Source organism: Mobula hypostoma, chromosome 29 (genome assembly GCF_963921235.1).
Source record: "Mobula hypostoma chromosome 29, sMobHyp1.1, whole genome shotgun sequence".
NCBI lineage: Eukaryota > Metazoa > Chordata > Chondrichthyes > Myliobatiformes > Myliobatidae > Mobula > Mobula hypostoma.
Genome location: NC_086125.1, coordinates 8,610,924 through 8,636,194, shown reverse-complemented (window position 1 = coordinate 8,636,194; position 25,271 = coordinate 8,610,924). Strand labels below are relative to the sequence as shown.

The 25,271-nt window shown below is 47.0% G+C and overlaps 2 protein-coding genes across 4 annotated transcripts; one reads left to right on the top strand and one right to left on the bottom strand.

Moving 5' to 3' along the window:
- Positions 1-464: 464 nt before the first annotated feature.
- Positions 465-22,328, top strand: alkbh7 (alkB homolog 7). Of its 3 annotated transcripts, none has more exons than XM_063035852.1 (5): positions 465-839; positions 6,002-6,175; positions 10,800-10,924; positions 12,080-12,234; positions 22,005-22,328. In XM_063035852.1, exons 1-5 carry the CDS (start codon positions 480-482, stop codon positions 22,025-22,027), a joined length of 837 nt encoding a protein of 278 aa, XP_062891922.1. In that variant the 5' UTR covers positions 465-479; the 3' UTR covers positions 22,028-22,328. The 3 variants fall into 3 exon arrangements, with proteins under 3 accessions (XP_062891922.1, XP_062891921.1, XP_062891923.1); XM_063035851.1 differs by lacking the exon at positions 22,005-22,328 and adding an exon at positions 14,749-14,834; XM_063035853.1 differs by lacking the exons at positions 6,002-6,175; positions 22,005-22,328 and adding an exon at positions 14,749-14,834.
- On the bottom strand, positions 12,777-14,620 carry LOC134339442 (neurturin). Its single transcript, XM_063035956.1, has 3 exons — positions 14,566-14,620; positions 14,057-14,098; positions 12,777-13,734 (listed from the first exon to the last, which is right to left on the bottom strand). Exons 1-3 carry the CDS (start codon positions 14,618-14,620, stop codon positions 13,256-13,258), a joined length of 576 nt encoding a protein of 191 aa, XP_062892026.1. The 3' UTR covers positions 12,777-13,255.
- Positions 22,329-25,271: the final 2,943 nt, after the last annotated feature.

The following is a 25,271-nucleotide window of genomic DNA, read 5'->3' as shown; positions in this document are numbered from 1 at the left end:
TTAAAGACTCTTCACTGCCTCATTGGTGCAATGGACAGGAATCGTCAATTTCCCCTCTTGAGGAGAGGAAACTTCTCGCCATCTTCCTGTTATCTATCATTCTCTCTCTCCTCCTTAGCCCCCATCCCAGTCAGCTTTCCCCCAACCCCTGCCTCCTATTTCCTTGCATGGTCACCAATCCCCTCTTCCTCTTGATCCTCTCCCAATATTTTCAGGTATGCAGCTGTCCTCGGCTGTTGGTATCTAATTGCAACTTCGATTGTGTGTGTGTGTGGAGTTTGCATATTCTACCCAAGATTACATCGGTACACCATTTTGGGAATTACCCCGTGTAGGTGAGTGAGGAGACGAAGTAAGTTGATATTTCAGAGAGGATAGGTAACAAGGAAATAAGTGGGGTGGTGAGACTGATGGGTTTACTCTGAGAACCAGCATGAAGTTAAGGGGCTGAATGGCCTTCGTCCTAGCAATGTCCTGCGATGGGAAGTCGGGGTCGCGCATGCGCCTCGCTTCAATGCCGCCGGCCTGCTGATGGCGGTGACTTGAGTCCGGTCCGGTCCCGTCCCATCGCTCCGTCTATGGGTCTGAGTGCGCGGGTCCTGGGACGGTGCAAGGCACTGACCCCGCGGCAGCCTCTGCGCTACCCCCGCAGGCCCCATGGAGCCCCAGGCCTGCAGCTGATGCTGGCTTCCAGCCCCGCGCTGCTCCGCCGATTATCCCGGGACATAGAGCTGCGGCCCGACTTCCTGAGCCCGGCCGAGGAGGCGGCCCTGCTGCGGGAGCTGGAGCGGGAGCCGCGGCTGAAGCGGCAGCGCTACCAGCGGGACCACTGGGACCAGGTAGGCCGCAGGGACCGGAGCAACGGGGAAAACAGCGTCTGTCGAGCCGAGACAACCGGCGGTCTCACGGCGGGAGAGGTGGTGCAATGAGGGGCAAAGGCGATCAGTATTGAGCGATGATGGTTGAGGGTTAAATATAAACACGAGGAAGCCTGCAGATGCTGGAAATCCAGGGAACACACACATAATATGCTGGAGGAACTCAGCAGGTCACGCAGCATCTACAGAAATGAATCTTCACACCTCTTCTATTCTCCACTTTACTACTTCTCACCTGCCTTTTACTTCCTGGGTCCAGTTCTCCCCTGGTCCACTCTCCTCTCCTATCAGATTCCTGTTGCTCCAGCTCTTGACCTTTCCCAACCACTTGGCTTCACCTGTCACCTTTTGACTAGCCTCCTTCCACTACCCCGAGCCCCAACCTCTTCATTCTGGCGGCCTTCCCCTTCTTTCTCAGTCCTGAAGCGGGTCTCTGCCTGAAACGTTGACTTCATTTCCATACTTCCTCCAGCATTTTCTGGGAGTTGAATAAGGTCTTCCTCTTCCCGCGTAAATCAGCGGATGGGACCTACATCGAAAAGTAAGCACACAGCCATGCAGCACAGAAGTTGCTCTGTCTGTCTGCACTAATGCCACTGGCCTGGGTTATGTCCATATCCTGCTATGCCAAAGTAAATGTATTATCAAAGTTTGTATATGTTACCATATGATAATAATAGTCATCCATTAGTCTCGTGAGACCATGGAAGGTTTCCGGGGCGCAGGCCTGGGCAAGGTTGTATGGAAGACCGGCAGTTGTCCATGCTGCAAGTCTCCCCTCTCCACGCCACCAATGTTGTCCAAGGGAAGGGCATTAGGACCCATACAGCTTGGCACCAGTGTCGTCGCAGAGTAATGTGTGATTAAGTGCCTTGCTCAAGGACACACATGCTGCCTCAGCCAAGGCTCGAACTAGCGACCTTCAGGTCACTAGACGAAGGCCTTAACCACTTGGCCATGCACCAACACCATATACAGCACTGAGGTTCATTTTCTTGTGGGCATACTCAGCAAATTCGTAGAATAGTAACTATAACAGGATCATTGAAAGATCAACCAGAGTGCAGAAAGCAAAAAAAACTGTGCAAATGCAAATATAAATAAATTGCAATAAATAATGAGATATAGAGTCCTTGAAAGTGAGATAATTGGTTGTGGGAACATTTCGATGATGGGGCAAGTGAAGTTGAGTGTAGTTATCCCCTTTTATTCAAGAGCCTGGTGGCTGAGGGGCAGTAACTGTTCCTGAAACTGGTGGTGCGAGTCCTGAGGCTCGTGTACCTGATGGCAGCAGCGAGAAAAGAGCGTGGTCTGGGTGTTGGGGATCTCTGGTGATGGATGCTGCTTTCCCTTGACAGCACTCCATGTAGATGTGCTCAGTGGCCATGCCAATTCAGACACAAAATAATCTGCAGATGCTGGGGTCAAAGCAACACTCACAACACGCTGGAGGAACTCAGCAGGTCGGGTAGCATCTGTGGAAAAGATTCAGACGTCTTTTAAATTGACACCAACTCCTCTGTTTACTCATTCTAGATATGAACAGATTCTATGTGTAAAAGAATCTTCCTCGTGGTTTACACAGTACAGCTGCTTTTTATTACTGTCCTATCATGTTTGTACTCTACACTAGGTCCTCATTGTTCATCCTGCACAATCTCAGCCATAATTTTAGAAACCTCAATTAAATCTCCCTCTCGTTTTCCTTTCCTTCCACAGGAAACAACCCCAGCCTAGCAAATCTCATCGTAAATATATTTTTCTGGCACTTAAGATTATCATATGGAACACAGAATAGTACAGCGCGCAAATGGGCCATTCGGCCCTCAATGTTGTGCTGACCAGCTAAAAAGCAAACCAAAACATCCAAACTCTAGTCCTTCCTACCTACACCATGTCCATATCCCCCATCTTCCTTACATCCATGTGCCTATCCAAACATCTCTTAAAAGCCTCTGATGTATTTGCCTCTGCGACCTTACCAGGCAGCATATTCCAGGCATTCACCACTCTCTGAGTAAAAAAACACCCCTCAGGTCCCCTTTGAACCTACTCCTTCTCGCCTTCAATGCATGCCCTCTGGTATTAGAATTTTTTTACTTGGGAAGCAGATGCTCCTGTCCATTCTCCCTGTGCCTCTCATAATCTGATAAACCTCTATCAGATTTCCCCTCAGCCTCCGCCACTCCTGAGAAAACAAACCAAGTTTGTCTGGTAGCATGATAGCACATGCCCTCTAAAGCAGGCAGCATCCTGCTAAACCTCTCTGCACCCTCTTCAAGCCTCAACCTGCCTGCTGTAGAGAGGCAACCAGAACTGAACGCAATGCTCCTTATGTGGTCTAACTAGAGCTTTATCAAGTTGAACTCAGTGCCTCAGCTAATAAAACCAAGCATTCCATAAGCCTTCGTTACCACCTTATTGACCTGTCTAGCTACTTCCAAGAAGCGATGAACTTTAATGCCAAGATTTCTCTGCTCAGCAACTCTGTTATGGATCTTGCCCTTAACAGTGTACTGTCTCCTTGCATTTGCCCCACCGAGGTGCCACACCTCACATTTCTCTGGGTTAAAGTCCACCTGTCATTTCTCTGCCCATATCTGCAACTTATCTATATTGCACTGCATTCTGTTTCAGTCTTGTACACTATCCACAACTCCACCAATCTTGGTATCATCCACAGACTTACTAACCCACCCCCCCATCTGCATTTTCATCTGGGTCATTTATATGCATCACAAACAGCAGAGGTTCCAGCACAGATCCCTGTGGAACACCACTAATTACAGACCTTCAGCTCGAATAAGTCCCTTCAACCACTACCTTCTGTCTTCTAGAAGCATAGAAAATAGGTGCAGGAGTAGGCCATTCGGCCCTTCGAGCCTGCACCGCCATTCAGTACAATCATGGCTGATCATCCAACTCAGAACCCTGTACCTGCCTTCCCTCCATACCCCCGATCCCTTCAGCCACAAGGGCCATATCTAACTCCCTCTTAAATATAGCCAATGAACTGGCCTCAACTGTTTCCTGTGGCAGAGAATTCCACAGATTCACCAATCTCTGTGTGAAGAATGGGCAAGCCAGTTCTGAATCCAAACAGCCAACTCGCTGCGGACCCCATGCTGTAAATCCTAACAGGCCATGGGGACTTAACCACCCTAATACTCATTAGGAGGCCCAACACTTCCTCCTCCTTGACCTCTAAACACCCTAATGTATTTATAAACTCAGCAGTGATCTCCTGGTCTTCCGTATCCTTTTCCTCGGTAAATACTGAAGCAAAGTACTCATTAAGCACCTCACTCGCGTTCTTTGCATCTAAGCAAATGTTTGTGTCACACTTGTCTAATCATCTGTCACCCCTTCTGTGGTAGAGAAAGTTTGAAATTTATGTCAGAGGTAAGAGAGCTCTAGTAATCTCTTACAGACCTGATAAATAGTCTGAAAATCTATCCACCTTTAAAGACTCTAAGACATCTAATGCCTCTGACTTTTCAGTTGTGGTTTGTTCTTGAACACCACTGATCTCCAACTACAATGTCCTTTTTACATTGAAAACCAATGAACAGTATTCATTTACGACCTGTTCTCTGGACCCATGCACAGCTGGACACTTTGGGCCCTAATGGGCTGTACTCTGTCCCAGGTAGTCCCCTTGCCCTTAATATACATAAAATTATACAGCACTGAACCCGTCCTAATGCCCTTGTGACTAAGGGCCCTTCCTGAGTCAGTACCATTTTCCTGCACCTGGCTTGTGTTACTCTAAACCAGGGGTTCACAACCTGGGTCCATAGACTCCTTGCTTACTGGTATTGATTCAAGGCATGAAGAGCCCCTGCTGTAAATTGCCCCTATCCATGAGGTTGTCCAAATGTGTTTTAAACCTTGTCGACCATAAAACATAGTTGTAGAATTAGGCATTCGGCCCATCGAGTCTGCTCCACTATTCCATCATGGCTGCTCAATTTCCCGTTGTCCTGCCTTCTCCCCGTAACCATTCACCCCGTGACTAATCTATTAACCTCTGCCTTAAATATACCCAATGGCTTGGCTTCTACAGCTGCCTGTGACAACAAATTCCACAGATTCACCATCCTCTGGCTGAAGTAATTTCTCCTCATCTCTGTCCTGAAGTACATCCCACTATTCTGAGGCTGTGCCCTCTGATCCTGTGCCTCCCCCTACATAGGGAGCATCCTCTCCACATTCACCTTATCTAGGCTTTTCAACATCCGATAGGTTTCAGTGAGATTTCCCACGTACCCATTCTTCTGAGGAAAGACATCCTTGCCATAGAGGGAGTACAAAGAAGGTTCACCAGATTGATTCCTGGGATGGCAGGACTTTCATATGAAGAAAGACTGGATGAACTAGGCTTGTACTCGTTGGAATTTAGAAGATTGAGGGGGGATCTTATTGAAACGTATAAGATCCTAAAGAGATTGGACAGGCTAGATGCAGGAAGATTGTTCCCGATGTTGGGGAAGTCCAGAACGAGGGGTCACAGTTTGAGGATAAAGGGGAAGCCTTTTAGGACTGAGATTAGGAAAAACTTCTTCACACAGAGAGTGGTGAATCTGTGGAATTCTCTGCCACAGGAAACAGTTGAGGCCAGTTCATTGGCTATATTTAAGAGGGAGTTAGATATGGCCCTTGTGGCTACAGGGATCAGGGGGTATGGAGGGAAGGCTGGTGCAGGGTTCTGAGTTGGATGATCAGCCATGATCATCATAAATGGCGGTGCAGGCTCGAAGGGCCAAATGGCCTACTCCTGCACCTATTTTCTATGTTTCTATGTTTCTAACTTCCAGCAACTAAAGGCTCAAAGCTATCAATTGCTCCTCATACATCTTTTCTTAAATAACAACCCAAAACTACTTGCAGCACTCCCAAGTGAGGCCTCACCAGTCTCTTATAAAGCCTCCGCATTATATCTTTGCTTTTATATTGGAATTGTAGCCATCTCTTTGGAGTGTGCTTTAGATTTTCCTTAATCTTGGCTGCTAGTCCCATCTTGTGCCTCTACTTTGCCCTGCTAACTGCATTGTGAAGAATATTCTCCTGTAAATGGTTCGGGTTTTAACTGAATTTTTTTTTGCTGTGTTAACTGATGTGAGGCAATCCATGGGTATCGGGAGATAGAGAAGTCCCAGTGGACTGAGCAGAACACAGCTGTCCTGCAGCGGCTTCGAGATGTTGCCTTCCTGCCAGGTGTGCCCCAGCTCTCAATGGTACATGTGTTGGACCTTGAAAAGACTGGCTTCATCAATCCCCACGTGGACAGCGTGAAGGTTAGTGACGAGGCTGCTGTACGTTCTCTCCGTCAGTCGCAAGTTTGTTGTGCCGCATGTTGGGCTCGTATTTCTTCCACCCTTCCTTTTCCACTCTGAGAATCAGAAAATTACAACACAGAAACAGGCTATTTGGCCCAAGTCCTTGTGTTGAGTTTGATCTCTGCAGTCTACTTGGAGAATGTTGGCACTGGGGTTAAGACAAATATTTGTTGCCCCTTTGGAAAGTTTCATTTACTTTCTCTTCCTAATTTAATTCTTCAAAGTCCTTGTTGAGATCTCCTTCCGTAGCATATTTGGGCAGCACACCCTAGAACAGAGCAACTTGCACTGTAACAGACTTTTCTTGTTCCCCCTTGTATTATTTTGCTAATTATTTTTAAATATGCATGCAGCTGCTACTGAATTCTGCTTCTCACTGCAAAGATGCCTCCTATCTCTGCCATCAAACCTCTATAACCTTCTAAGGAGGGTCTGCACATCTGAAACCTCTGGCAATAAATCTCAATAAATTGCCCTTGCATATTTTGAGTGTGGAGCCAGAATTATATTCAGTTCTCCAGTGGGCCAGGCTTACAGTTTGCCCTGTTTAGCAGGAATTCCTGGTTCACCACTTTGTCATTACTTACAAGTCAACTAATTACTGGCCATTACACAGCTGGTATTTAGGGCAGCAATGAAATTCCCCCATCTCCAGCAGTGTCCAGGGCTTCCTTCATCGTGTCAGTAGCTTCCTCTCGGTTTTCACCACTGTCAGTCATGCAAGTCCCGGGTGGAGACTCAGGAATACTGTCACGCTCAGATGTAGAAGGATTCTTCATTGCTGTTTCCATAATAGTTTTGTTTTACCAGTCAGGGTTGTTAGCCCTGAGTTAAACCCCCGAACCTGGAGGACCTGTGGGCCACTCTTAGTCCAGCTTCTATCCTTTGACCTGTTTGGCACGGGTGACCCTACCAAGAGCCAAAGCGTAAAGCCCTGACTCTGGCCAACATAGCTCTCCAGGTCATTGAGGCACACAAACCTCCAGACCCTTCGACAAGCTTGTGGTCCTCTTGGAGGACAGGTCTTTAGGCTTCCTCCAGTACTTTAGCATCTGAACATCTCTCTCCAGTTGGAAACAATTCTCTTCACTGCTCCTTGACCGTTTTTTTTTTTCCTTCAGGTATTGGCATTCTTATCTCAACATTGTCCACTGGTGCTCTTCTGTTTGTATCAAATGATTTTGGAGCTCCATGAGTACTGCAATTGTTAGCTTAGACCAAATATGGCTTCAATAAATTTGTGCAGCGTACTCTTTAGTGATTAGTTCTTTTTCCATTGAGAATTACTGCCATGAGCATTAGTCTCTCAATGTTTGCCTACTGCTGATGTTAACCTCATTGTAGTTTCTACCTCATTTAGACTTTTCCTCTTTACACTGAAGACCTAAGTTTTGCAATGCGCAAGGATCAAATTTCAAAGTAAATTTATTACCAACGTACATACTGTATATGTCATGATATACCACCCTGAGATTCATTTTCTTGTGGGTACGTTCAGTAAATATATTGAATGGTAACCATAACAGAATCACTGAAAGACTGCCCAACTAAGGGTGTTCAATTAGAGTGCAGAAGACAAGAAACCATGAAAATAAATAAAGAAATAAAAAATAAATAAATAATCAATAAATGTCGGGGACACGAGGTGAAGAGTCCTTGAAAGTGAGTCCATAGGTTGTGGGAACATTTCAGTGATGGGACGAGTAAAGTCAGCTCAAGAGCCTGATGGTTGAGGTGTAGTAACTGTTCCTGAACCTGGTGTGTGAGTCCTGAGGCTTCTATACCACCATCTTGATGGCAGCAGCAAGAGAAGAGCGTGTTCTGGGTGGTGGGAGTCCCTGATGATGGATGCTGCCTCTCTGCAATAGTGTTTCATGTACATGTGCTCAATTGCTGAGAGGGTTTTACTCAAGTCAAATCCAATCAAACTCAAATTCAGGTTTAGTTATCATTCGACCATACATGAATACAACCAAATGAAACAGTGTTCCTCTGAGGCCAAGGTGCAAAACACACACAGCACATTCAAAACAGCGAGCACGCACATAGTCACGCAAAAAAAAAACCATAATGAGCCCAAGTTCCTTGGTGACGTGTCCTTCAAAGTGATGGTTCAGTTCCTGGCAGTGCGCAGATGGACATATGCTGGTGATCCAGCTAGTCATTCTACCGATCGAACACTGGAGGGCAGCACTGAAAGGAAAGGTCAGCCCCCAACCGAGTACGATGCCACGCTACACCGCCTCCGGCGTCTCCTCACTTGGACTGCAGCAGCAGGCACGGCCACAGCTTGAGGCCTAGTCCTTGCTACAACCGAGGCCCCGCAGCTCCCTCGCTGTCTGTCACACCACCAAACAAGGGAAACAGATAATGCCCAACAGATTCTTGTGATTGCGAGAGAAACATTCAATACAATCACCCACGGTTACACTGTACGCCACCTTCGCACATCGACTCTGATGCCTTCGATGCTTTTCAGTAGCAAGCAGCAACACAGCAAACTGTTGAGGCCAGTTCATTAGCTATGTTTAAAAGGAAGTTAGATATGGCCCTTGTGGCTACAGGGGTCAGGGGGTATGGAGGGAAGGCTGGGTTCTGAGTTGGATGATCAGCCATGATCATAATAAATGGTGGTGCAGGCTCGAAGGGCCGAATGGCCTACTCCTGCACCTATTTTCTATGTTTCTATAACACGGTCTGCACCTAGTCTAGCTCCTCTGATCAACGGGCAGCTTATTTATGGGTTAGACCAGCAGTACCCAAAGTTTTTGGGAGTCCAGTATTGTCTCGGGATTGTAAAAAAAAAGTTTAACAAAGAGAAAAATACCTTTGGTTGGCCCCCAAAAGGCCGCTATGTCTGAAGGCACCACTATCTTACTCATGATGGACTGGGCTGTATCCACTACTTTTTGTAGGATTTCCTTTCAAGGGCATTGGTGTTTCTGTACCAGGTTGTGATGCAGGCAGTCAATATACTCTCCACCACACATCTATAGAAATTAGTCAAAGCTTTAAATGTCATGCTGAATCACCACAAACTCCGAAGGAAGTAAAGGTGCTTCCTTGCTTTCTTCGGAATTCTGCTTATGGAGAAATTGCCCCTACATCCAAGGAAGATTTAAGGATTGCCATCAGAGCTCATGCTGGTGCCTCACCATATTCTCTTGTCAACACAGGATAAATCTGAAGTGACTTATTACCATGAGTAATGTCAGTCACCTTTTCTTCCTGTTCCCTGGTGAAGATAGGATTTGCTTTTACCTTGGATATACACTCGGTGGCCTTTTTATTAGGAACCCCCTAACCTAATGAAGTGGCCATCGAGTGTAGGTGGTCTTTTGCTGCTGTAGCCCATCCATTTCAAGGTTCAACATGTTGTGCATTCAGAGATGCTCTTCTGCACACCACTGTTGTAACAGTTTCAGTTACTGTCACCTTCCTGTCAGCTTGAAGCAGCCTGGCCGTTCTCCTCTGACCTCTCTCATTAACAAGGCACTTTCACCACAGAACTGCCATTCACTGGATGTTCGGTGCATCTTTGAACTGTGGGAGAAAATTCTACACTGTCACGGGGAGAACGCACAAAACTCCTTACAGGCAGCAGTGGGAATTGAACCTGGGTCTCTGGTACTGTAAGTCGTTGTGATAACCAGTGCACTACCCACTTTATGGAGCTGAAAATTCAGAGCTTATCCTATCCATTTCAAGACTTGTTGTGCACCCCCATGTCTCCGTTGATTCACCCCCATTGACAGTGCAGCTTTGTTTATATCACCTCTGCTCGTTCTACCAAAGTGTCTTACTGACGCTCCCACTGTTGGTGAATATGCAGTTAGAATTGTTGTAAAATGTTTGCTGATGGATTTTGACTCTGTGTGTGTGTGTATGTGTGTGTGTGTGTGTGTGTGTGAGAGAGAGAAGGTGTACTGCTCTATAGAGACCATAAGACAAAGGAGCAGAAGTCGGCCATTCAGCCCATCGAGTCTGCTCCGCCATTTTATCATGAGCTGATCCATTCTCCCATTTAGTCCCACTCCCCCGCCTTCTCACCATAACCTTTGATGCCCTGGCTACTCAGATACCTATCAATCTCTGCCTTAAATACACCCAATGACTTGGCCTCCACTGCCGCCCGTGGCAACAAATTCCGTAGATTCACCACCCTCTGGCTAAAAAAATTTCTTCGCATTTCTGTTCTGAAAGGGCGCCCTTCAATCCTTAAGTCATGCCCTCCCGTACTAGACTCCCCCATCATGGGAAACAACCTTGTCACATCCACTCTGTCCATGCCTTTCAACATTCGAAATGTTTCTATGAGGTCTCCCCTCATTCTTCTAAACTCCAAGGAATACAGTCCAAGAGCAGACAAACGTTCCTCATATGTTAACCCTCTCATTCCAGGAATCATTCTAGTGAATCTTCTCTGTACCCTCTCCAACATCAACACATCCTTTCTTAAATAAGGAGACCAAAACTGCCCACAGTACTCCAAGGGAGGTCTCACCAGCACCTTACAGAGTCTCAACATCACATCCCTGCTGACATATATGCTGACATGTAAACACCCCTCTCTCCCTCAAAGTTCTGCGGGGACACGATTGCGGGCATGTGCCTCCTGTCGAGCAGTGTGATGCGGCTGGTGAGTGAAGACAGCAGTGAGGACTGGGTGGATTTGCTACTGCAGCGCCGGTCTGCTTACGTCCTGAGGTGAGCTGCAGAGTGGGCTATGTGTATGGCGGGGAGGGGGGGTGTATGATTGAGAAATGGGGGGATGAAGAGGACAGATGATGGAGGCCACCTATTTTAATTCCACTTCCCATTCCCGCCATTCCGATATGTCCATCCACGGCCTCCTCCGCTGTTGTGACAAGGCCACACTTGGGTTGGAGGAACAACACCATCTGGGTAGCCTCCAACCTGATGACATGAACGTTGATTTCTCTAACTTCCTGTAATGCCCCTCCCCACCCTTCACCGTTCCCCATCCCCTTTTCTCTCCCTCACCTTATCTCCCTGCCTGCCCATCGCCCCCCTCTGGTGCTCCTCCCCACTCTTCTTTCTTCCATGGCCTCCTGTCTCTTTCACCAATCAACTTCCCAGCTCTTTACTTCATCCCCCCCCCCCCCAGGTTTCACCCATCACCTAGTGTTTTTCTCACCCCTTCCCCCACCTTTTAAGTCTACTCTTCAGCTTTTTTTCTCCAGTCGTGATGAAGGGTTTCAGCCCGAAACGTTGACTGTACTCTTTTCCTAGATGCTGCCTGACCTGCTGTGTTCCTCCGGTTTCTGTGTGTGTTGCTCTGATTTCCAGTATCTCTTGTTTGTGATGGGAGGAAAGAAAAAGAGGGTTTTGTGGGAACAGTAGAGGGACAATGCGGGGAGGAGATGAGATAAGAGGACTTGGGGGCACAGTAGTGTAACGCTATTACAGTAGCAGTAACCTGGGTTCACGTCCACCGCTGTCTGTAAAGAGTTTGTACGTTTTCCCTGTTACTGTGTGTGTTTCCTCAGGGAACTCCAGTTTCCTGCTACATCCCAAAGACGTACAGTACCAGTTAGGAGGTTAATTGGTCACATGGGTATAACTGGGCGGTGGGGCTCATGGGTCAGAAAAGCCTGTTACCGTGCTGTATCTATTAAAAGAAGTCTTGTGTCTTTGTGTGTCTTTCTGTCTGCACGTGTGTCTGTGTGTGTATGTCTCAATGTGTGTGGGTCTGTTTCTGTACCTGTGTGTACATTTTTGCACATGGAAGAGGGGAAAGATGATATGGGGTGTGAAGGGAAGGGGGAGAGAGTGTGGTGTGGGACGAGTGGGTGAGATTACAAGGAGCTACAGATACTTCTTCATGGGTATGTTTTACAGGGGAGCTGCCCGATACCAGTTCAGCCACCAGATCCTGAGAGACGAGGAGTCCTTCTTCGGAAGCCAGAAAGTACCTCGAGATCGGCGGATCTCCATAATTTGCAGGAACCTGCCCATCAGCTCAGAGTCAGCTGATCATCCCTCATATACCCATGGTAATTTATAAACCAACGTTCATTTATAAATTAATCCAGCTTGTGAGTTGTGCTGTTTGGTTTTGTTGGCAATTTCTCCCCGACTCTCACACTGGCTCACAGTAATCACACTCTGGGCTGAAACAACAGAGGTCTTTATTTGAACAGAGGAAATAAGTCCAAGCGTTTTAACAGCATTCTTTAAAATAAATAAATAATTTAGATACATAAATATTTCTGACGATACGAACCACCGGCGATCTCAGCCTCCAGCTGCTTGTCACTGAGTCAACCTCCTACTCTAACCCCCACCCTGCCCCACTCTAAAGATCGAATTACCTTCGTCACAGATAATGGAAATGTTAAAGAGCGCCAGGTTCAGTATAAATACTTACTGTATTTACAGCATCGAGCTTAGCGGCAGTTCAATAGGCAACAGAAAGTCTTATGTTTCTCGAAACTCCTTTATTCTCTCCTTGAACACCACAACCCGCCCCCCCCCACCCAATCCCCTCTCTGAAACCCTCGGTCCGATGAGGCATCAGTTCCTTCATTCACCTCCTCTGTTACATCTCGAATGTCTGTCTGTCTGTCTCTGTGTGCAAAGTTCCTTGGGCCGGTGACTGCAGAGTGTGAGCAGTGTGGGAACAGCACGTAGGACCTGCGATCCACCCCTCCAACCGCTCAGGGTCGTGCTGACATATTCCCAGCTGCCTGCCTGCTGGTATCAAAACACCTAGCCCAACCCTGGAGAGATGAGGAACTTGGGATGGAAAGGAGATGCACAGGAGAGAGAGAGATCTCCACCATATTGAGCCCTCCCCTCAACCACTATCCCAGGGACCGGTCTCAGTCATTTACCCCAACACAACCTTTTTGGATCTTCGGTTACCCTGTGGAAGGGGTTCCATTCATGCCCACACCCTGACCTTTGTTCTTCACCCCCAACCAGCTCAAGAATTTGCCTCGTTTGGATTCCCACTTTGGTCTCCCTAAATTCCCTCACAATCCCTCCACCCCACCCCCCTCCCGCCAGCAATGGTTACCCGATACAGCTGCACTCTGAAGCTGACAGCTTTTCCACCCTGTGCCAGCGGTTCTGGTTGTCCAGGAAGCTGACGTCCTTGAACTGTGTGGGCCGGCAGCACGGGTCGCTGACGATCTTCTCCCGGGACAGGTTGAGGAAGTCGGCCTTGCGCAGGAGGAGGGAGAGGGTGAGGTCGTGGTTGGTGCGAGCCAGGGGGCAGCTGCCACTGCAGTACTTGAAGAGGATAATTTCGTCGGAACGATAGCCCAGACCCAGGTCCTGCACCCGCAGCTGCAGTGCCCGCAGCCGGCAGCTCCTCTCCTCCCACGCCTCTCCCTTCCTCGTCACGGACATTTTCCGCTTTCTCCGCGACCTTCCCGCGTACGGCTGTGGGTCTGAAGCTTCGAGAGACGAGACCGATGAAGGGGACGGTGAAATGACGAATTCCCCATCTGGATCTCTGTCGGATTGTCGGAGTGTACTAGCCCCCGTCTCTGGCAAAAGCAGAAAATGAATTCATACAGTATTTCATTTCATCCATTTCATCAGAGGTTTTATTCACTAACCACAGAGCCTTTACAAGCAAAACTAATGTCTGTCCATTCCTGGAGTAAGGGACCAGCTAATCACAGCTACTGTGCTGGCTGGTGTTTTTTCAGACTAGGTATTGAAAGAACATTAGTGAACCAGACAGGTTGTTTATAAAAATCCCGTGGCTTGTGGTCACATTACTGATACCAGCTGCTTATTCCAGGTTTGATGAATCTGTCATGGGGGTTTATTTGAAGTTGTGGAGGAAGCACGGGTGCAAATTACCGGAGTAAAACTTCAGGGAAGTTTGCCTCTTTCCGACAAAAGCTACAAACGGGGGAATCCCAGTTTAACATCGACTGGGATCACATCCCAGGCCCTGTTTATGTAATCCAGGTTCTCTGTGTGGGTGGAAACAGATCCCTCTGTTCACCTGAGTAGGTGTTTCCAGCAAGAGCCACGAACCTGGTCTCTGTTCCTTCCAGTACTGGATATAGACTCTAAAACCGTACTGTGGCCTCACCCGAATGGAACTTCCTTTGGATTATGTTTTATACGATTAATAATCTTGGTGCAGGTTATTTTATGAAACAGACATTCAATTATAAATATATATTTATTTAGAGATACAGCCCTTTGTACCGCACCGCCCAGTAATCACCCGATCCAACCCTGGTCTAATCACGGGACACTTTTCAATGGCCAATTAACCTAACCGATATGTCTTTGGACTTTGGGAGGAAACCAGAGCACCCAGAGGGAACCCATATGCACACGGGAAGGAACTTGCTTACAGAGGAAAACGGAATTGAACTCCAAATTCTGACGCCCAAGTTGTAATAACGTCATGCAAACTGCTACACTACCCTGACAGCCTCTGTGTGTGTGTATGTGTGTGTGTGTTCACGTTCGCACACTCACTCTATCTTGAAACTCGTGTTGAGAAACTGAATGCGTGAGTTTTACTTACCTGGCAGATGCGGTATTGGGTCCCTGTTCTCTGGAGATCCGCTTCCCCTGGCTGGTTGATAAGCAATGGGAAAGATGACCAGGAGCGTTAGCAACAATGGGGATGTCATTGTCCCAGTGTGCAGAAAGCCTCTCCACAGAAGAAGATACTTTTGCGATGACCAAGCAGAGCGAGTTCCCTGCGTTTGCTCTGATTTCTTTATCTGATTTTAATTTCAGCTGCTCTTGCTTTGCTGCTGCAGGATGTTTGTGATGGAGTGAGCGAATTGGAGTATTTAAAGCGCATCTGTACCCTGAATCCTTGCACTGACACATATTTCATACGACATTCCTGGCATGGCTAGCCGGTGAGCTGCCGGGTGTCAGCAGGTCCAAATACCTCAGAGTGCTGCAGAAACCACGTTAACCGTGAGCAAAGCAAATCTCATCCAGCTCCAGCCAATGAGTCATCAGCTGTAAGGCAGCAGTACCGGCAGAGTCCACCAGAGGCAGCACGTGCCTCAAGACTGCTCCAGGAGGACCTCCCTCACATCGGCCTGCTTTATTCTTAAACTTCCTTAAAAGGATGGCAGTGGAGCAGAGACAGCTCTCTGGCTCCTCTATTAACCTTGGAGTAACAATCTCTCTTCAGAAATTGCAGTTCAATCCTCTTTAAGTCTGCACAGAGTACTGCATTCACCAGACCCTTACTGTAACACACCTGCACATGTTCTACATGTGAGCACACACCAGACCAGTGGTGCATTCGGTCACATCCGGGTTGGCTCGTGCACCTGGGTCTCATTTGAAGCCTGTGCCACACCCAGACCCTCATGCACCTGTCCTGTGAACCAGACCCATCGTACACCCGTGCCACATTGAGAACCCAGGTCTCATTTTATACCTGTACTCCCATGATACTTCCAAAAACCCATCAGACAGCCGGGCTGTGTTCTGAAACCTTTGCATGTCTACACTCTGTCCAGAACTCGCAACGCATTCGAGCCCTGTCCAGTGCCCCTCACACGCCAGAGTCCAGCACGCTTGTATTGTGTAAATAATCTGGGGCATAAATGACCTTGGACTTCAAAGTGGCAAGCAGCATTTACGATCACAAGAACCAGGTGATGACCATCGTCAACAGCAAAACCTAATCACATTTCATAATATTGAGCATTTGCCAGTTCCCTGCAATCGATGTCCGAGTTGTTGAGGAATTTAACTGGACAAGAGGTCCTCTCTCCTCATCACCTACGGCACACAGCAGGAGCACAGTGGAATGTCTGCCATCTCGAAGAAATGCAAGTAACTAGTCAACAAGCATGACCGAGCAGCTGGTTTGGATCGGGAGCTCATCCAACCGAAACTACGGTCACTCCACGACTGGTAACACAGCGGCTTCAGCGTGTAATTTGCTGAGGCTAATCTGGCAAGACCTTTCAAACTCTGTGGCCTTTACCACCAAGGAGTAGAAGCCTTTGAAACACACAAGAGTATGACTACCACGTTCCCTCCACTTCGCCTCATGGTCACTCACTCCTCACTGTGCCATTACTTCTTCCCTTCAGCTATCGGATTACAGAATGCTCCACAAGCACAACCTCGTGATTTTTATTTAGAACATAGAAGAGTGCAAGCACAAGAGCGGCCTTCTCAGCCCACAAACCAGCTAAAAAGCAAATCAAAAGCACCCAAAACTAATCCCTCCTACCTACATAATATCCCTATCCCTCCACCTTCCTCACAGTCATGTGCCTACCTAAACGTTTCTTAAAAGGCTCGAATGTGTTTGCCTCTGCCACCACACCAGGCAAAGCATTCCAGATATCCACCACTCTCTGAGTAAAATACTTACCCCTCACATCCCCCTTCTCACTTGCAATGATGGTTTTGGATGTTTCTACCCTGGGAAACATGCTCTCTGTCCACTCTATCTGTGGCCTCTCATTATCTTATAAACCTCTATCAGATCTCTCCTCAGTCTCACCACTCCAAAGAAAACAACCTAAGTTTATAGTCATAGTTATACTTTATTGATCCCGGGGGGAAATTGGTTTTCATTACAGTTGCTCCATAATTAAATAGTAATAAAACCATAAATAGTTAAATAGTAATATGTAAATTGTGCCAGGAAATAACTCCAGAACCAGCCTATTGGCTCAGGGTGTCTGACCCTCCAAGGGAGGAGTTGTAAAGTTTGATGGCCACAGGCAGGAATGACTTCCTATGACGGTCTGTGTTGCATCTCGGTGGAATGAGTCTCTGTACTCCTGTACCCACCCAGTACATTATGTAGTGGATGGGAGACATTGTCCAAAATGGCATGCAACTTAGACAGCATCCTCTTTTCAGACACCACCGTGAGAGAGTCCAGTTCCATCCCCACAACATCACTGGCCTTACAAATGAGCTTGTTGATTCTGTTGGTGTCTGCTGCCCCAGTACACAACAGCAAACATGATCGCACTGGCCACCACAGACTCGTAGAACATCCCCACCATCATCTGGCAGATGTTAAAGGACCTCAGTCTCCTCAGGAAATAGAGATGGCTCTGACCCTTCTTGTAGACAGCCTCAGTGTTCTTTGACCAGTCCAGTTTATTGTCAATTCATATCCCCAGGTAGTTGTAATCCTCCACCATGTCCACCCTGACCCCCGGATGGAAACAGGGGTCACCGGTACCTTAGCTCTCTTCAGGTCTACCACCAGCTCCTTAGTCTTATCCGAGCTCTCGTGATCGCACATGCCCTTTAAACCAGGTAGAACTGTTGTAAGCCTCTTCTACACCCTCTCCAAAGCCTCAACATCCCTCCTGGCAAAACAGCAAATTTCATATCACCTAGTGGTGATTGATCTTTCGTACTAAGCACTGTGTATCTTGTCACCTACTGTACCTTCAGTGCTCTGTATGTGTCACCCTTCACATTGTGTGTTCTATAAACCATCAGCACTACACCACCTCCTTGCCCAGCACACCTCTCATACACACAGTGTGATTGGATCCGGCAACACGGTGAACCACAGCTGCGGAACAACAGAGAAGACGGCCAAGGACAGACAGTCATGGAGGACTTTCACTGCTGCCCTAAACACCAGCGGTGTAACAGGCAGTTACTAACTATTGGAATCCACACTTCCATCAAATTATAAACGTCAAGCTAACATAATGACAAGAGTAACAGACACAAAATGCTGGAGGAACCATAGGAGAAGGGGGACCTGGGGCTTAACATAGTGGGTTGCTCTGATTGCTGTACAACTGGCCATGGGTTAGGTGCCATCACACCACCAGCAGACAACCCTCTGTTGAGTGCTGGATGGTTATTCAGCAGGAAATGGTATCCTCACTCAGGAGCGGGAGAGCCCAGGAGTCTTGCAGTGGTGTGCGGTGGGCGGGAGAGGAACGGTCAGTCAGCCACCGAGCTGGCTCCTGCAGCCTCGACTTCTTCGCAGACCTGGAATGCTGAGGGAATTCCTGTGGACTTTCTGAACGAGGTGCTTCCCCCATCAATCTATCATGCACAAGATGCTTTTGACATTCACAATACTTTGAAATGCTCAGTCAAATTTTCTCCGAGTAATCCTGCAGACTTTCCTCATAAATCCCTCAGCGCTCCTTGTCAGCCTTAATCCCTTCACAAATCACCCTTTCTGTTTCAGACAATATTTCCACCGACGAGCTCCCCTCGCTGCGACCGTGAGCAAAAGCATTAACAGCTATAAGGCAGGAAGCACCTGCCTGCATTGACCATTGGTGGGAGTGATCAGAATAGGTTGTGGTCGCATGGGGTCTCAGCTCCCTTTGTTCTGACCACCTTCCCCACAGTCAGGGCCAGGAGATGGTCTGTACACCGACTGATGTGGGTCTGCTGCGCAGAGTCACTCTAGGTCGAGTCACCAGTAAAGAAGGCTAATGCAGCGTTAGCATTCATTTCAAGAGGGCTAAAACATACAAACAAGGATGTATTGATGAAGCTTTATGAGGCTTTGGTCAGACTGCATTTGGAATAGAATAAGGAATTTTGGGCCCTATATAAAACCAATGATGTGCTGACCCTGACGAAATTGATTCACAAGAATGATCCCTGGAACAAAAGGTTAAATGTATATGGATAATTCAATAGCCCTGGACCTGTACTCAGTAAACACAAAATAATCTGCAGATGCTGGGGTCAAAGCAACACTCACAACACACTGGAGGAACTCAGCAGGTCGGGCAGCATCCGTGGAAACGATCAGTCAATGTTTCGGGCTGGAATCTCTCATCAGGACTGTAGAGGGAAGGGGCAGAGGCCCTATAAAGAAGGTGGGGGGAGGGTGGGAAGGAGAAGGCTGGTAGGTTCCAGGTGAAAAACCAGTGAGGGGAAAGATAAAGGGGTGAGGGAGGGGAGGCAGGGAGGTGATAGGCAGGAAAGGTGAAGAAGGAATAGGGGAAAACACAAGGGGTAGTAGAAGGAGGCGGAACCATGAGGGAGGGGGAGGGAATTACCGGAAGTTGGAGAATTCAATGTTCATACCAAGGGGCTGGAGACTACCTAGACGGTATATGAGGTGTTGCTCCTCCAACCTGAGTTTAGCCTCATCATGGCAGTAGAGGAGGCCCTGTATGGACATCGACCGACCTTTTCCACGGATGCTGCCCGACCTGCTGAGTTCCTTCAGCGTGTTGTGAGTGTTGCCTGTACTCAGTGTTTGGAAGGATGAAGGAAAATCTTACTAAACAACTGAATATTGATAGAGTGGGTGTGGAGAGGCTGTTTCCATTAGTAGGAGAGCATAGGATCTGAGGGCACATCTTCAAAATAAAAGAAAATCCCTTTAGAATTGAGGTGAGGGGGAATTTCTATAGCTAGATGGTGAGGAACCTACAGAATTCATTGCCACAGCAACTGTGGAGGCCAAATTATTGGGTGTTTTAGGCAAAGAATAATAGGTTTTTGATTGGTAGTGGGGATTACAGGGAGAGGACAGGGGAATGAGGTTGAGAAAAATGCTAACTATGATGAATAGAAGAGTAAATTCAATGGGCAGCTCCTGTATCCTACCTATGGACTTGGCTGTCAGCAGGACCATGGAGGCAACACAACCACTGCACTGTAAACCCTTAGAATCCTGGCTCGTCCTACACTGTGCATTGAGAAGAGCTGGTAAACTATTGACTGGGAGGTTAAAGTGCCCTGTGTATCACACAGCTCCCCATAGAACGTTCAGGTCAGTAAGGGGATACTTACCCGTATTACGTGGGAAGCTGATGAAGGAATTTTCACCATTTCAGCAGGTCTCTGTACACCCTGCCACACAGACACCAAGTCAAGTTTATTGTTATCTGACTGTACATATACAACCAAACAACACAACATTCCTCCAGACCACGGTGCACCCGTGATACATAATTCACACACAGCACAGAAAATAAAATATTACCATAAATATGTTAATACAATTTAATTCAAAGTGCAAGTGAAATGTGCAGTGTGAGTAAACGGTGAGCAGTACAGTAAACAGGTCCCTGTCCTTGTGATGAGATCTCAGTGGTGGCAGGATATTCATTAGTCAGACAGCCTGAGGGGAGAAGCTGTTGCCCATTCTGACAGTCCTAGTCCTGATGCCCCCGAACCTCCATCCTGATAGTAATGGATCAAACAGATTGTGGAATAGATGGTTGGGATTCTTAAACTTGTTTCGGCCCTTCATATACAGTGGTCCTGGTAAATCCTCAGTTTCCATACCACACAGTGGTGTAGCCAGTCAGGACACCCTCGATGGTGTTCCTATAGAAAGTTATTAAAATGGGAACAGGGAGACCTGCACGTCTTAATCTCCTCAGAAAGTGTAGACGATACTGTGCCTTCTTGACTAGTGAGGAGGTTCTAAGGTGTTTGCCTAACTCCTATAATCTCAAAAGCAGATTTGGGTAAACCTTTCCATTCTGTCTGGTGTGGAGCGAGCCACAATACCCCAAATACCCAACCATTCCAAAACCAGAAGAAGGATCTTGTCCTAAGATTTTGACTGTGTGTCTCCCTCTGCAGATGCTGCCTGATCCTTCAGCAGTTTGCTTTTGGCTCCAGGTTCCAGCATCTGCAGTCTGTAATGTCTCCAAACTCTGATACCCCTATACATATATTCTAACACAAAAGGAATTCCATTTCTCCAGATCCCACCAATCAAGGAAAATCCTTTATCCAAATTCTTTCACTCCAGGAACTCCCTCTGAGCTCTGGTTGTTGGTGGGCAATATTGATGGAGCCGGGGGGGGGGGGGGGGGGGGGGGCGCGGGGGGGTGGAATTGAACACTGAAAGTGGAAGTTCTGTCTAGAAAATTTGAATTAGGCCTTTCAAGAGGAAAATGAGGGAACATTTCTTTCCACAAAAAGCTGGTGGAATTTTGGATTTCTTGCTCCAAAAGGATTGGGTGCAAAAGGACATTTGGAGCTTCTAAGGCATTGCATTTTAATTGGGAAAGGATATCAGAGGGTGAAAGGGCTGAGTAAAGGATTTAAGTATCAGTTCCAAGAGCCACATTACCTCCCAGTTCCAGGATGGATATTCCACACTGAAGTACATTTGCAGGGGTTTTCTATTAATGTTGAGGAATGGGAATTATTTTCCAATGGCACATTCTTGTGTGTTCTTTCACTGATAAGGGATGAGAGCTTCAAAGACAGAATCTTCCTGGAATTTAACTCCTGAAGACCAGACCCCTCTCTCTGGTAATTAAGTCTCAAAATTCAACTAAGACCATCCCATTTTTGCTCCTTATTTCTCAATTTTATCCTCCTTTGGGCATTTATCCCTTTTCTGCATGAAGGCTCTGATTGAACTAGTCAACCGGGCCACTGACCTCATGTTCCAACCATTCTGAGTCTTGTGATGTTCACTGCCCTCTGGGCTGTAAAGTGACCTTTCACCCCAACTCCCATCGTCCTACTTATTGGCCAATCCTCTTTAACAGGCATCCCAGGCTACACAATCTTCGGCCACCTGAAATAGTGTCTGTTTACTTTACCTAAACCCTTCTTCCACCAAATATCCTCTTGATGTTATGGACTCTAAGAACAATCATGGAATTGGTTGTGGACTTCAGGAGGGGGAAGTCGAGGGAATACAAACTCATTGAGGGATTGGCAGTGAAAAGAGTGAGTAGTTTCAAGTTTCTGGGTATCAACATTTCTGAAGGTCTGCCCTAGATGCAACATATTGATGCAATTACAAAAAGACACGCCAGTGGTTATATTTCTTTAGGAATTTGGTATGACACCAAAGACTCGTTAATTTCTACAGATGTACTGTGGAGAGCATTCTAACTGGGTGTATATCACCATCTCGTTTGGAGGGGCCACTACACTGGATCGGAAAAAGCTGCAGAGGGTTGTAAACTCAGCCAGCTCCACTATGAGCACCAGCATCCTCACATCAAGGACATCTTCAAAAAAGTGTCATCTATCATCAAGAACCCATCACCACCCAGATCATACACTCTTCTCGTTACTATGGTCGGAGAGAACGTACAGGAGCCTGAAGGCACACACCTAATGTTTTAGAAATGGCTTCTTCCCCTCACTGGATTTCTGAATGGACAATAAATTATGTATTTTACCGTACTGCTGCCATTACACAACAAACATCATGATATAATGTCCATGATAATAAACCTGATTCTGATTTTGATCAATTCCAACTTTGCCACTCTTTCATTCCAGGCACAGTCCAATATATCCCTCAATATTCCCCTAAACTTTCCATGGCTAGAATTGGACTCATATTCCAGATAAGGTCAAATTAGTGTTTTATATGAACGTTCAGCATAGTCTTTTGCCTTTTGTACTAAGTTCAGGGTGTCAAATGATTCATCAGCTGCCTGGTTAATTGGTCCTACCATGTTCAGCTGTTGCATACGAGCAAGTCTGGTCTCTGTCCTCGGCAACCCCCACCATCCAGGCCATGCTCTCTTCTCAGTGCTGCCATAAGGAAGGAGGTACAGGAGCCTTAGGTCCCACAAAACCAGGTACAGGAACAGGCATTACCCCTCATCCATCAGACTTCTGAATCAGAGTGGATAACTTCACATGCCCCAACACGAAACTGATTCCACAACCTACGGACTCACTTTCGTTTCTAATTCTGCTCCTTCATGTTATAGTCCTGCCCTGCCTCGATGGCATAAACCTACCCAGAACCCCCAGCAAGTGCTCCCTAAAGAACCACCACATCTCTGTTGTGCATTTCCGAGTACATTCATTCCCAATTTATGCTCCCCAGTTCCTGCATTGTAGTTCACTTTCCTCCAATTAAATTCTTTTCCTTGCTGCCTGCTCCTACCACTCTCCCAGGCCATGGAGTTGTGGTCACTCTCTCCGAACTGCTCACCCACCAAGAGATCTGACGCCTGACCTGATTCATTGCCTCGTACCAGATCCAGGATGGTCTCTCCTCTAGCTGGCCTGTCTACATATTGAATCAGGAATCCTTCCTGGACACACCTAACAAATTCTGCCCCTTCCAAACATTTTGCACTAATGAGCTACCGATTAATATTAGAGAAGTTGAAGTTCACCATGACGACAACCTGTTACTTTTGTGCCTTTCCAAAGTCTACCTCCCAATCTGTTCCTTGGTGCCTCTGGTGCTATTAGGGTGTCTATAGAATACGCCTGATAGAGTGGTTTCTCCCTTCCTATTTCTGACTTTCACCCACACTGACTCAGTGGACAATCCCTACATGATGTCCTCTCTCTGTGCAGCTGTGACTCTACCAATGAAAAGGTTCAGACCAAACATCAGGATGGGAAATAAACGTGATCTCAGTGACTTTGATCGTGCAGTGATTGTTGGTGCCAGACAGGGAAGTTACAGTTTCTCAGAAACTGCTGATCTCCAGTGATTTTCATGCACAACATTTTCTAGACTTTACAGAGAATGGTGAGGGTGGGGGGCGGGGGGGGGACCCAAAATCCATTCAGTTGCATTTCTAAGGGTGAGAATGCCTTGTTAATGAGAGAGGTCAGACTGGTTCAGGAGGATGGGAAAGTAGCAAGAGTGGGATACAGAAAAGCATCTCATATGGTATGTCAAACCCTGAAGTGAATGGGCTACAGCAGAAGACCACGAACATACTCAGTGGTCACTTCATTAAGTACAGGAGTGTGGCTACTGAGTGTGTGTGTAATTGTCAGTAACTTTTCCAGGTACTGTAGTGAAGATGATTTGTATTTTCAAGAAGCTCCCCAGTTTCTGTGCAGCAGGTGTCTTGCTGTTTGAATCTGGCTAATTCATAGGTTACATCTCATCAATGGAATGTGCTTTTATCTCTAGTCTGAGCATGAGACAACCATGGTTTCTTTTTTTCCCTTCTTTGTAATAAAATGGCCATAACCACCAAATTTTATACCTCATTATGACTTCCGAAGAATCTCCGGATCAAAAACTCCAGATCCAACATCAGTCATATTTAAATAATGATCAGACAGGTTATGGGCCAGAGGGTAACAGATACCAGTGACTACAACTAGCCAGCTGCTTTTTGGGGAGGAAGGAAAATTTCAGGAATTGCAGTGGGAGAGAAAATGGTCACGTGTGCTGAACCATTCTATGTGCTATGTTCTGAAGAGACCAGAATCCCAGGGAATGATGGATTAATAAATAAACAACAAACTGAGAGAGTTTCCTCTCTGAGTCCCAGAACTCACCAAGTTAAAGCCCCCCTTCCATCTCAAAGGAAGCAATGGGACTTGTTTAATGTGATAACATGGCCTGTGCTCCAGCCACTCAACCTCTACATGAATGATTTGCATTTATAATTAATCCCTTGTGTCTACAAACATCCCGTCTTGCTGCAGCATAATCCGAGGTCAAAAGCAGGGAGTTGTAGCCACATTGTCTCGCAGGCATGCTTCAACAGACTGAGTCTTGGGATGATGGGATCGTTCTCTGAGGATAGCTGGAGTAGGAGTTCCCTCAACACAGTGGAGGCAGGAGGACTGAGAGCTGACCTCATTGGCTGGAGCAGGGTGAAACTCCAGTGAAGCTCTGATGCATTGTCTCCTTGGCGGCCACACTCTTCCTTAGGCATGGTTTCTCCACTAGCCGCCACAGCTGCAGTGAGGGCTCCAGTAAAGGCCAATGTACTGTTTTCACTCCTAACTGTGTACTTGCATGTTAACTTCAGCTAAACAAGAACCCATCGTATTACAGAAAAGATACTAGTATGGACAGAAGACTGGCTGACAGGCAGGAGGCAAAGCAGTGGATATACACAGGACCGTGTGGGAGACTGAAAACCACACAGATGAGACTTTTACTGATCATAGTTGGGAACTTAACATCCAAGGATACGTATTGTATCGAAAGTACAGGTATCATTATCGGAGGAGCAGAGGTGGAAAGGATTAGCAACTCAAAATTCCTTGGTGTTATTATTTCGAAGGACCTGTCCTGGGCCCAGCACGTAAGTGCAATGACAAAGAAAGCAAGACAGCACCTCTTCTTCTTAGGAGTTTGTGGAGAAGGCCTCTCCTCCAGCTGGCCCATCTACGTATTGAATCAGGAATC